This window comes from Pelophylax lessonae (genome assembly GCF_965119305.1).
Source record: "Pelophylax lessonae genome assembly, chromosome: 12".
In the NCBI taxonomy this organism is placed as follows: domain Eukaryota; kingdom Metazoa; phylum Chordata; class Amphibia; order Anura; family Ranidae; genus Pelophylax; species Pelophylax lessonae.
The window spans coordinates 224,400,677-224,415,484 of record NC_138779.1 but is presented as its reverse complement, the minus strand read 5'-3'; the positions used below and the strand labels follow the sequence as shown (position 1 = coordinate 224,415,484).

Genomic DNA, 14,808 nt, shown 5'->3' with positions numbered 1-14,808 from the left:
CTTATAGCCCCGCCTCTCTTCCTCTCAGCTGGTTCACAATTTCCCGCCTAGCCTCTTCGCTCCGCCTTCCAATATGAACCAATCCCAGTGAAGGAGGCGGGTCTGAAGCCATTTTTTTTACATTTCACCGATCTTTATTGACAGCGTTGTCGGTCAGTCCGGAGAAGCCCTCAGGTCGTCTCTCCTGACGTCACGAGATGGTTGCCAGGTGACGGGCACGCTGTGCGGGGGGCGGAGCCGGAGAAGGAACGCAGTGCGGAGCGGAGAGTCTCGGTAATACCGGGAGGGGGGAGGGGCCGGGCTGTTCCCATAGAGACCAGACAACGGGCAGACCGGGAGATCCTATGGGGGGGGAGGGGGCATTATGTACAGCCAATCACTGAGCAGGAGACAGGACGACATTCTTATCAGAGCTCAGAGCAGACACCTCATTGGCTGTGATCAGGGGGGGCCTTCCTGAGGGGTCCCCGGGGGTTCTCACCAATGATGAGGGTCAGAGGTCACCGGGAACCCCGCTATATGACCCTCACACCGCTCATTGTCTCTTCCAGGGGCCCCACACTGGGAGCATGACTGGAGGAGTCCTATAACCCGAGAGCGGAGAGCCCAAAACATGGCCGCCGAGAGTGTGAAGGTGGTGGTGCGATGCCGGCCAATGAACGAGCGGGAGAAGGACATGAAATGCCGCTGTGTGATCACCATGGCAACCAGCAGGGGGCAGTGCTTCATCCGCAAACCCCAGGGGGGCGAGGAGACCCCCAAACAGTTCACCTTCGATGGGGCGTACAACACGGAGCATTCCACCGAACAAATCTACAACGAGATCGCTTATCCATTGGTGGAGGTGAGGAGCCCCAACACACTGTACCCCAATACTGACCCCTCCCCCCCAACATACTGTACCCCAATACTGACCCCCCAACATCCCAATACTGACCCCTCCCCCCAACACCCCAATACTGACCCCTCCCCCCCAACATCCCAACACTGACCCCTCCCCCCAACACCCCAATACTGACCCCTCCCCCCCAACACACTGACCCCTCCCCCCAACACACTGAACCCCAATACTGACCCCTCCCCCAACACACTGTACCCCAATACTGACCCCTCCCCCCAACACACTGACCCCTCCCCCCAACACCCCAATACTGACCCCTCCCCCCAACACCCCAATACTGACCCCTCCCCCCCAACACACTGACCCCTCCCCCCAACACCCCAATACTGACCCCTCCCCCCAACACCCCAATACTGACCCCTCCCCCCCAACATCCCAACACTGACCCCTCCCCCCAACACCCCAATACTGACCCCTCCCCCCAACACCCCAACACTGACCCCTCCCCCCAACACCCCAACACTGACCCCTCCCCCCAACACACTGACCCCTCCCCCCAACACCCCAATACTGACCCCTCCCCCCAACACCCCAATACTGACCCCTCCCCCCCAACATCCCAACACTGACCCCTCCCCCCAACACCCCAATACTGACCCCTCCCCCCAACACACTGACCCCTCCCCCCAACACACTGTACCCCAATACTGATCTACAACGAGATCGCTTATCCATTGGTGGAGGTGAGGAGCCCCGCATGGGGTACCCCCAATACTGACCCCTCCCCCAACACACTGAACCCCAATACTGACCCCCCAACATCCCAATACTGACCCCTCCCCCCAACACCCCAATACTGACCCCTCCCCCCCAACATCCCAACACTGACCCCTCCCCCCAACACCCCAATACTGACCCCTCCCCCCCAACACACTGACCCCTCCCCCCAACACACTGAACCCCAATACTGACCCCTCCCCCAACACACTGTACCCCAATACTGACCCCTCCCCCCAACACACTGACCCCTCCCCCCAACACCCCAATACTGACCCCTCCCCCCAACACCCCAATACTGACCCCTCCCCCCCAACACACTGACCCCTCCCCCCAACACCCCAATACTGACCCCTCCCCCCAACACCCCAATACTGACCCCTCCCCCCCAACATCCCAACACTGACCCCTCCCCCCAACACCCCAATACTGACCCCTCCCCCCAACACCCCAACACTGACCCCTCCCCCCAACACCCCAACACTGACCCCTCCCCCCAACACACTGACCCCTCCCCCCAACACCCCAATACTGACCCCTCCCCCCAACACCCCAATACTGACCCCTCCCCCCCAACATCCCAACACTGACCCCTCCCCCCAACACCCCAATACTGACCCCTCCCCCCAACACACTGACCCCTCCCCCCAACACACTGTACCCCAATACTGATCTACAACGAGATCGCTTATCCATTGGTGGAGGTGAGGAGCCCCGCATGGGGTACCCCCAATACTGACCCCTCCCCCAACACACTGAACCCCAATACTGACCCCTCCCCCCAACACACTGACCCCTCCCCCCAACACACTGTACCCCAATACTGATCTACAACGAGATCGCTTATCCATTGGTGGAGGTGAGGAGCCCCGCATGGGGTACCCCCAATACTGCCCCCTCCCCCCAACACACTGTACCCCAATACTGACCCCTCCCCCCCAACACACTGTACCCCAATACTGACCCCTCCCCCAACACACTGAACCCCAATACTGACCCCTCCCCCCAACACACTGTACCCCAATACTGATCTACAACGAGATCGCTTATCCATTGGTGGAGGTGAGGAGCCCCGCATGGGGTACCCCCAATACTGACCCCTCCCCCAACACACTGAACCCCAATACTGACCCCTCCCCCCCAACATACTGTACCCCAATACTGATCTACAACGAGATCGCCTATCCACTGGTGGAGGTGAGGAGCCCCAACACACTGTACCCCAATACTGACCCCTCCCCCCAACATCCCAACACCCTACACCCCAATACTGATCTACATTGAGATCGCCTATCCACTGGTGGAGGTGAGGAGCCCCAACACACTGTACCCCAATACTGACCCCTCCCCCCAACACACTGACCCCTCCCCCCAACACCCCAATACTGACCCCTCCCCCCAACACACTGACCCCTCCCCCCAACACCCCAATACTGACCCCTCCCCCCCAACACCCCAATACTGACCCCTCCCCCCCAACATACTGTACCCCAATACTGACCCCCCAACATCCCAACACTGACCCCTCCTCCCAACACCCCAATACTGACCCCTCCCCCCAACACCCCAATACTGACCCCTCCCCCCAACACACTGTACCCCAATACTGACCCCTCCCCCCCAACATCCCAATACTGACCCCCCAACATCCCAATACTGACCCCTCCTCCCAACACCCCAATACTGACCCCTCCCCCCAACACACTGACCCCTCCCCCAACACCCCAATACTGACCCCTCCCCCCAACACACTGTACCCCAATACTGATCTACAACGAGATCGCCTATCCACTGGTGGAGGTGAGGAGCCCCGCATGGGGTACCCCCAATACTGACCCCTCCCCCCCAACATCCCAATACTGACCCCTCCCCCCCAACATCCCAATACTGACCCCTCCCCCAACACACTGAACCCCAATACTGACCCCTCCCCCCCAACATACTGTACCCCAATACTGACCCCTCCCCCAACACACTGAACCCCAATACTGACCCCTCCCCCCAACACACTGAACCCCAATACTGACCCCTCCCCCCAACACACTGTACCCCAATACTGATCTACAACGAGATCGCTTATCCATTGGTGGAGGTGAGGAGCCCCGCATGGGGTACCAACAATGGGACCCCTCCCCCAACACACTGACCCCTCCCCCCCAACACCCCAATACTGACCCCTCCCCCCAACATCCCAACACTGACCCCTCCCCCCAACATCCCAACACCCTACACCCCAATACTGATCTACATTGAGATCGCCTATCCACTGGTGGAGGTGAGGAGCCCCAACACACTGTACCCCAATACTGACCCCTCCCCCCAACACACTGACCCCTCCCCCCAACACCCCAATACTGACCCCTCCCCCCAACACACTGACCCCTCCCCCCAACACCCCAATACTGACCCCTCCCCCCCAACACCCCAATACTGACCCCTCCCCCCCAACATACTGTACCCCAATACTGACCCCCCAACATCCCAACACTGACCCCTCCTCCCAACACCCCAATACTGACCCCTCCCCCCAACACCCCAATACTGACCCCTCCCCCCAACACACTGTACCCCAATACTGACCCCTCCCCCCCAACATCCCAATACTGACCCCCCAACATCCCAATACTGACCCCTCCTCCCAACACCCCAATACTGACCCCTCCCCCCAACACACTGACCCCTCCCCCAACACCCCAATACTGACCCCTCCCCCCAACACACTGTACCCCAATACTGATCTACAACGAGATCGCCTATCCACTGGTGGAGGTGAGGAGCCCCGCATGGGGTACCCCCAATACTGACCCCTCCCCCCCAACATCCCAATACTGACCCCTCCCCCCCAACATCCCAATACTGACCCCTCCCCCAACACACTGAACCCCAATACTGACCCCTCCCCCCCAACATACTGTACCCCAATACTGACCCCTCCCCCAACACACTGAACCCCAATACTGACCCCTCCCCCCAACACACTGAACCCCAATACTGACCCCTCCCCCCAACACACTGTACCCCAATACTGATCTACAACGAGATCGCTTATCCATTGGTGGAGGTGAGGAGCCCCGCATGGGGTACCAACAATGGGACCCCTCCCCCAACACACTGACCCCTCCCCCCCAACACCCCAATACTGACCCCTCCCCCCAACATCCCAACACTGACCCCTCCCCCCAACATCCCAACACCCTACACCCCAATACTGATCTACATTGAGATCGCCTATCCACTGGTGGAGGTGAGGAGCCCCAACACACTGTACCCCAATACTGACCCCTCCCCCCAACACACTGACCCCTCCCCCCAACACCCCAATACTGACCCCTCCCCCCAACACACTGACCCCTCCCCCCAACACCCCAATACTGACCCCTCCCCCCCAACACCCCAATACTGACCCCTCCCCCCCAACATACTGTACCCCAATACTGACCCCCCAACATCCCAACACTGACCCCTCCTCCCAACACCCCAATACTGACCCCTCCCCCCAACACCCCAATACTGACCCCTCCCCCCAACACACTGTACCCCAATACTGACCCCTCCCCCCCAACATCCCAATACTGACCCCCCAACATCCCAATACTGACCCCTCCTCCCAACACCCCAATACTGACCCCTCCCCCCAACACACTGACCCCTCCCCCAACACCCCAATACTGACCCCTCCCCCCAACACACTGTACCCCAATACTGATCTACAACGAGATCGCCTATCCACTGGTGGAGGTGAGGAGCCCCGCATGGGGTACCCCCAATACTGACCCCTCCCCCCCAACATCCCAATACTGACCCCTCCCCCCCAACATCCCAATACTGACCCCTCCCCCAACACACTGAACCCCAATACTGACCCCTCCCCCCCAACATACTGTACCCCAATACTGACCCCTCCCCCAACACACTGAACCCCAATACTGACCCCTCCCCCCAACACACTGAACCCCAATACTGACCCCTCCCCCCAACACACTGTACCCCAATACTGATCTACAACGAGATCGCTTATCCATTGGTGGAGGTGAGGAGCCCCGCATGGGGTACCAACAATGGGACCCCTCCCCCAACACACTGACCCCTCCCCCCCAACACCCCAATACTGACCCCTCCCCCCAACATCCCAACACTGACCCCTCCCCCCAACATCCCAACACCCTACACCCCAATACTGATCTACATTGAGATCGCCTATCCACTGGTGGAGGTGAGGAGCCCCAACACACTGTACCCCAATACTGACCCCTCCCCCCAACACACTGACCCCTCCCCCCAACACCCCAATACTGACCCCTCCCCCCAACACACTGACCCCTCCCCCCAACACCCCAATACTGACCCCTCCCCCCCAACACCCCAATACTGACCCCTCCCCCCCAACATACTGTACCCCAATACTGACCCCCCAACATCCCAACACTGACCCCTCCTCCCAACACCCCAATACTGACCCCTCCCCCCAACACCCCAATACTGACCCCTCCCCCCAACACACTGTACCCCAATACTGACCCCTCCCCCCCAACATCCCAATACTGACCCCCCAACATCCCAATACTGACCCCTCCTCCCAACACCCCAATACTGACCCCTCCCCCCAACACACTGACCCCTCCCCCAACACCCCAATACTGACCCCTCCCCCCAACACACTGTACCCCAATACTGATCTACAACGAGATCGCCTATCCACTGGTGGAGGTGAGGAGCCCCGCATGGGGTACCCCCAATACTGACCCCTCCCCCCCAACATCCCAATACTGACCCCTCCCCCCCAACATCCCAATACTGACCCCTCCCCCAACACACTGAACCCCAATACTGACCCCTCCCCCCCAACATACTGTACCCCAATACTGACCCCTCCCCCAACACACTGAACCCCAATACTGACCCCTCCCCCCAACACACTGAACCCCAATACTGACCCCTCCCCCCAACACACTGTACCCCAATACTGATCTACAACGAGATCGCTTATCCATTGGTGGAGGTGAGGAGCCCCGCATGGGGTACCAACAATGGGACCCCTCCCCCAACACACTGACCCCTCCCCCCCAACACCCCAATACTGACCCCTCCCCCCAACATCCCAACACTGACCCCTCCCCCCAACATCCCAACACCCTACACCCCAATACTGATCTACATTGAGATCGCCTATCCACTGGTGGAGGTGAGGAGCCCCAACACACTGTACCCCAATACTGACCCCTCCCCCCAACACACTGACCCCTCCCCCCAACACCCCAATACTGACCCCTCCCCCCAACACACTGACCCCTCCCCCCAACACCCCAATACTGACCCCTCCCCCCCAACACCCCAATACTGACCCCTCCCCCCCAACATACTGTACCCCAATACTGACCCCCCAACATCCCAACACTGACCCCTCCTCCCAACACCCCAATACTGACCCCTCCCCCCAACACCCCAATACTGACCCCTCCCCCCAACACACTGTACCCCAATACTGACCCCTCCCCCCCAACATCCCAATACTGACCCCCCAACATCCCAATACTGACCCCTCCTCCCAACACCCCAATACTGACCCCTCCCCCCAACACACTGACCCCTCCCCCAACACCCCAATACTGACCCCTCCCCCCAACACACTGTACCCCAATACTGATCTACAACGAGATCGCCTATCCACTGGTGGAGGTGAGGAGCCCCGCATGGGGTACCCCCAATACTGACCCCTCCCCCCCAACATCCCAATACTGACCCCTCCCCCCCAACATCCCAATACTGACCCCTCCCCCAACACACTGAACCCCAATACTGACCCCTCCCCCCCAACATACTGTACCCCAATACTGACCCCTCCCCCAACACACTGAACCCCAATACTGACCCCTCCCCCCAACACACTGAACCCCAATACTGACCCCTCCCCCCAACACACTGTACCCCAATACTGATCTACAACGAGATCGCTTATCCATTGGTGGAGGTGAGGAGCCCCGCATGGGGTACCAACAATGGGACCCCTCCCCCAACACACTGACCCCTCCCCCCCAACACCCCAATACTGACCCCTCCCCCCAACATCCCAACACTGACCCCTCCCCCCAACATCCCAACACCCTACACCCCAATACTGATCTACATTGAGATCGCCTATCCACTGGTGGAGGTGAGGAGCCCCAACACACTGTACCCCAATACTGACCCCTCCCCCCAACACACTGACCCCTCCCCCCAACACCCCAATACTGACCCCTCCCCCCAACACACTGACCCCTCCCCCCAACACCCCAATACTGACCCCTCCCCCCCAACACCCCAATACTGACCCCTCCCCCCCAACATACTGTACCCCAATACTGACCCCCCAACATCCCAACACTGACCCCTCCTCCCAACACCCCAATACTGACCCCTCCCCCCAACACCCCAATACTGACCCCTCCCCCCAACACACTGTACCCCAATACTGACCCCTCCCCCCCAACATCCCAATACTGACCCCCCAACATCCCAATACTGACCCCTCCTCCCAACACCCCAATACTGACCCCTCCCCCCAACACACTGACCCCTCCCCCAACACCCCAATACTGACCCCTCCCCCCAACACACTGTACCCCAATACTGATCTACAACGAGATCGCCTATCCACTGGTGGAGGTGAGGAGCCCCGCATGGGGTACCCCCAATACTGACCCCTCCCCCCCAACATCCCAATACTGACCCCTCCCCCCCAACATCCCAATACTGACCCCTCCCCCAACACACTGAACCCCAATACTGACCCCTCCCCCCCAACATACTGTACCCCAATACTGACCCCTCCCCCAACACACTGAACCCCAATACTGACCCCTCCCCCCAACACACTGAACCCCAATACTGACCCCTCCCCCCAACACACTGTACCCCAATACTGATCTACAACGAGATCGCTTATCCATTGGTGGAGGTGAGGAGCCCCGCATGGGGTACCAACAATGGGACCCCTCCCCCAACACACTGACCCCTCCCCCCCAACACCCCAATACTGACCCCTCCCCCCAACATCCCAACACTGACCCCTCCCCCCAACATCCCAACACCCTACACCCCAATACTGATCTACATTGAGATCGCCTATCCACTGGTGGAGGTGAGGAGCCCCAACACACTGTACCCCAATACTGACCCCTCCCCCCAACACACTGACCCCTCCCCCCAACACCCCAATACTGACCCCTCCCCCCAACACACTGACCCCTCCCCCCAACACCCCAATACTGACCCCTCCCCCCCAACACCCCAATACTGACCCCTCCCCCCCAACATACTGTACCCCAATACTGACCCCTCCTCCCAACACCCCAATACTGACCCCTCCTCCCAACACCCCAATACTGACCCCTCCCCCCAACACCCCAATACTGACCCCTCCCCCCAACACACTGTACCCCAATACTGACCCCTCCCCCCCAACATCCCAATACTGACCCCCCAACATCCCAATACTGACCCCTCCTCCCAACACCCCAATACTGACCCCTCCCCCCAACACACTGACCCCTCCCCCAACACCCCAATACTGACCCCTCCCCCCAACACACTGTACCCCAATACTGATCTACAACGAGATCGCCTATCCACTGGTGGAGGTGAGGAGCCCCGCATGGGGTACCCCCAATACTGACCCCTCCCCCCCAACATCCCAATACTGACCCCTCCCCCCCAACATCCCAATACTGACCCCTCCCCCCAACATCCCAACACTGACCCCTCCCTCCCAACACTGACCCCTCCCCCCCAACATCCCAACACTGACCCCTCCCCCCCAACACCCCAATACTGACCCCTCCCCCCCAACACCCCAATACTGACCCCTCCCCCCCAACATCCCAACACTGACCCCTCCCCCCCAACATACCAACACCCTACACCCCAATACTGATCTACAACGAGATCGCATATCCACTGGTGGAGGTGAGGAGCCCCGCATGGGGTACCAACAATGGGACCCCCGCCCCAACACACTGACCCCTCCCCCCCAACATCCCAATACTGACCCCTCCCCCCAACATACCAATACTGACCCCTCCCCCCAACATACCAACACCCTACACCCCAATACTGATCTACAACGAGATCGCATATCCACTGGTGGTGAGGAGCCCCAACACACTGTACCCCAATACTGACCCCTCCCCCCCAACATACTGTACCCCAATACTGACCCCCCAACATCCCAATACTGACCCCTCCCCCCCAACATCCCAATACTGACCCCTCCCCCCAACACCCCAATACTGACCCCTCCCCCCAACATACTGTACCCCAATACTGACCCCTCCCCCCAACACACTGTACCCCAATACTGACCCCTCCCCCCAACATCCCAACACTGACCCCTCCCCCCAACATACCAACACCCTACACCCCAATACTGATCTACAACGAGATCGCCTATCCACTGGTGGAGGTGAGGAGCCCCGCATGGGGTACAAATAATGGGACCCCCGCCCCAACACCCCAATACTGACCCCTCCCCCCTAACATCCCAATACTGACCCCTCCCCCAACACACTGACCCCCCCCAACATCCCAACACCCTACACCCCAATACTGATCGACAACGAGATCGCCTATCCACTGGTGGAGGTGAGGAGCCCCAACACTCTGTACCCCAATACTGACCCCTCCCCCCAACATCCCAATACTGACCCCCTCCCCCCAACATCCCAATACTGACCCCTCCCCCCAACATCCCAACACTGACCCCTCCCCCCAACATCCCAATACTGACCCCTCCCCCCAACATCCCAACACTGACCCCTCCCCCCAACATACTGTACCCCAATACTGACCCCTCCCCCCAACACACTGTACCCCAATACTGACCCCCTTCCCCCCAACATCCCAACACCCTACACCCCAATACTGGTCTACAACGAGATCGCCTATCCACTGGTGGAGGTGAGGAGCCCCAACACACTGTACCCCAATACTGACCCCTCCCCCCCAACATACTGTACCCCAATACTGACCCCTCCCCCCAACACACTGTACCCCAATACTGACCCCTCCCCCAACACACTGTACCCCAATACTGACCCCCTCCCCCCAACACACTGTACCCCAATACTGACCCCTCCCCCCAACACACTGTACCCCAATACTGACCCCCTCCCCCCAACACACTGTACCCCAATACTGACCCCTCCCCCCCAACATACTGTACCCCAATACTGACCCCTCCCCCCAACACACTGTACCCCAATACTGACCCCCTCCCCCCAACACACTGTACCCCAATACTGACCCCCTCCCCCCAACATCCCAACACTGACCCCTCCCCCCAACACACTGTACCCCAATACTGACCCCTCCCCCCAACACCCTACACCCCAATACTGACCCCTCCCCCCAACACACTGTACCCCAATACTGACCCCTCCCCCCAACATCCCAACACCCTACACCCCAATACTGGTCTACAACGAGATCGCCTATCCACTGGTGGAGGTGAGGAGCCCCAACACTCTGTACCCCAATACTGATCCCCTCCCCCCCAACACTCTGTACCCCAATACTGATCCCCTCCCCCCAACACTCTGTACCCCAATACTGATCCCTCCCCCCAACACACTGTACCCCAATACTGACCCCTCCCCCCCAACATCCCAACACTCTGTACCCCAATACTGATCCCCTCCCCCCAACACAATGTACTCCAATACTGACCCCTCCCCCCAACACTCTGTACCCCAATACTGACCCCTCCCCCCAACACACTACACCCCAATACTGACCCCTCCCCCCAACATCCCAACACCCTGCACCCCAACACTGATTCCCTCCCCCCCCAACATCCCAACACTCTGTACCCCAATACTGACCCCTCCCCCCAACATCCCAATACTGACCCCTCCCCCCAACATCCCAACACTGACCCCTCCCCCCAACATCCCAACACTGACCCCTCCCCCCAACATCCCAATACTGACCCCTCCCCCCAACATCCCAACACTGACCCCTCCCCCCAACATCCCAATACTGACCCCTCCCCCCAACATCCCAATACTGACCCTCCCCCCAACATCCCAATACTGACCCTCCCCCCAACATCCCAACACTGACCCCTCCCCCCAACATCCCAATACTGACCCCTCCCCCCAACACTGACCCCTCCCCCCAACATCCCAACACTGACCCCTCCCCCCAACATCCCAACACTCTGTACCCCAATACTGACCCCTCCCCCCAACATCCCAATACTGACCCCTCCCCCCAACATCCCAATACTGACCCCTCCCCCCAACATACTGTACCCCAATACTGACCCCTCCCCCCAACATCCCAATACTGACCCCTCCCCCCAACATCCCAATACTGACCCCTCCCCCCAACATCCCAATACTGACCCCTCCCCCCAACATACTGTACCCCAATACTGACCCCTCCCCCCAACATCCCAATACTGACCCCTCCCCCCAACATACTGTACCCCAATACTGATCCCTCCCCCCAACACACTGTACCCCAATACTGACCCCTCCCCCAACACACTGTACCCCAATACTGACCCCTCCCCCCAACACACTGTACCCCAATACTGACCCCTCCCCCCAACATCCCAATATTAACCCTTCCCCCCAACAGTCTGTACCCCAATACTGATCCCCTCCCCCCCAACATACTGTACCCCAATACTGACCCCCTCCCCCCAATACTGACCCCTCCCCCCCAACATCCCAACACCCTACACCCCAATACTGATATACAACGAGATCGCCTACCCCCTGGTGGAGGCAAGGAGCCCCAACACACTGTACCCCAATACTGATCCCCCAACATCCCAATACTGCCCCCCTCCCCCCCAACACCCTACACCCCAATACTGATCTACAACGAGATCGCCTACTCCCTGGTGGAGGTAAGGAGCCCCAAACAACGGGGTCTGACCATGGGAACCTTCATCCCAACACTCTGTACCCCAATACTGACCCCTCCCCCCCAACACACCAACACCCTACACCCCAATACTGACCCCTCCCCCCCCAACACACCAACACCCTACACCCCATTACTGATCTACAACGAGATCGCCTACCCCCTGGTGGAGGTAAGGAGCCCCGCATGGGGTACAAACAATGGGACCTCCGTCCCAACACACTGATCCCCCCCCAATCACCCCAACACTGACCCCTCCCCCAACACCCTACACCCCAATACTGATCCCCCCAATCACCCCAACACTCTGTATCCCAACACTGACCCCTCCCCCAACATCCCTACACCCCAATACTGATCTACAACGAGATCGCCTACCCCCTGGTGGAGGTAAGAAGCCCCACATGGGGTACAAACAATGGGACCTCCATCCCAACACACTGATCCCCCCCCCCAATCACCCCAACACCCTACCCTATATGCCCAACACTGACCCTCCCTAATACTCTATACTAACCCTCCCCACACACCCTATATCCCCACACTGACCCTCCCCAATTACCCCAACACTGACCCTCCCCAATTACCCCAACACTGACCCTCCCTAATACCCTATAACCCAATATTGACCCCCCAATAACCACAACACTGACTCTCCCTTAACACTGATCCTCCCCAACTCCCTATAACTCAACACTGACCCCCAACATCCCAACACTGATTCTCCCCATCACCCTATAACCCTCCCCAATTACCCCTACACTGACCCCCCCCCCCCCAAACATCCCAATACCGACCCTCCCCAACACCCTATAACTCAGCAGGGACCCTCTCCAATACTATATAACCCAACACTGACCCTCTAAAACACCCTATTCCCAAACAGTGACCCTCCCCAGCACCCTACAACCCAACAACGTCCCTCCTCAACCTCAACACCTACTCTCCCAGTGATCCAAACACTGACCCTCCCTGCCACCCTAATTGTTACATTGACATCCCACTGACATTGGCCATGCCCTACAACCCCAGCACTGACTGAACCCACAGTGACCCTCCTCATCACCCCAACCAGAACACTAACCCTCCCTATTGTAAATGGAGCTCCTGTTCCCATGCTTCCCTCTTTGCACTGCATATGAACATCCTGGTCCAACCCATTCCTACCTTCCCAACACCCAGCCTTCCTTTTACCCAACACTAATCCATTCCCACCATCCCAACACCAACCCTCAAGAGACCTCAATATTGACTCTCCCCATTACCCCAAGACCAAGCCTCCCTATAACCCAACAATAATCAATCCCTGTTACCCAACAATGACCCAACCTTCCCTGTAACCCAACAATGACCCAACCTTCCCTACAACCCAACAATGACCCAACCTTCCCTACAACCCAACAATGACCCAACCTTCCCTACAACCCAAAAATGACCCAACCTTCCCTACAACCCAACAATGACCCAACCTTCCCTACAACCCAACAATGACCCAACCTTCCCTACAACCCAACAATGACCCAACCTTCCCTACAACCCAACAATGACCCATCCTTCCCTACAACCCAACAATGACCCATCCTTCCCTATAACCCAACAATGACCCAACCTTCCCTATAACCCAACAATGACCCAACCTTCCCTATAACCCAACAATGACCCAACCTTCCCTATAAACCAACAATGACCCAACCTTCCCTACAACCCAACAATGATCCAACCTTCCCTATAATCTGACAATGACCCAACCTTCCCTATAATCTGACAATGACCCATCTCTACCTCCCCAAGACCAACCCTTCCAAAAGCCCAACACCAACCCTCCCCATACCTCAACATTGACTCCCCTCGTTACGCCAACACCAGGCCTTTCTATAACCCAACAATAATCCATCTCCCCTACTCCTATACCAACCCTCTCCATACCCAACAATGACCCAACCTTCCCTATAATCTGACAATGACCCATCTCTACCTTTCCAAGACCAACCTTTCCCATAACCCAACACTGACCTATTCCTGCCACCCCAACACCAACCCTCCCCATACCTCAACATTGACTCTATTCATCACTCCAACACCAGGCCTCCCTATAACTCAACAATAATCCATCTCCGCTACCCCAACACCAACCCTCCCATATAACTTGACCATGACCCATCTCTACCTTTCCAAGACCAACCTTTCCCACAACCCAACACTGACCTATTCCTGCCACCCCAACACCAAACCGCAACATTGACTCTCCTCATCACTCCAACACCAGCCTCTCGATAACC

General features: G+C 58.2%; 1 protein-coding gene across 1 annotated transcript in view; it reads left to right on the top strand.

Moving 5' to 3' along the window:
• Positions 1 to 235: 235 nt before the first annotated feature.
• Positions 236 to 14,808, top strand: part of KIF17 (kinesin family member 17) — a 32,502-nt gene continuing 17,929 nt past the window's right edge. Inside the window, exons 1-2 of the mRNA XM_082274609.1 lie at positions 236 to 253; positions 552 to 844. Coding sequence (XP_082130735.1) covers positions 614 to 844 — 231 coding nt within the window. The 5' untranslated portion in view covers positions 236 to 253; positions 552 to 613. The remainder of the gene's footprint in view (positions 254 to 551; positions 845 to 14,808) is intronic.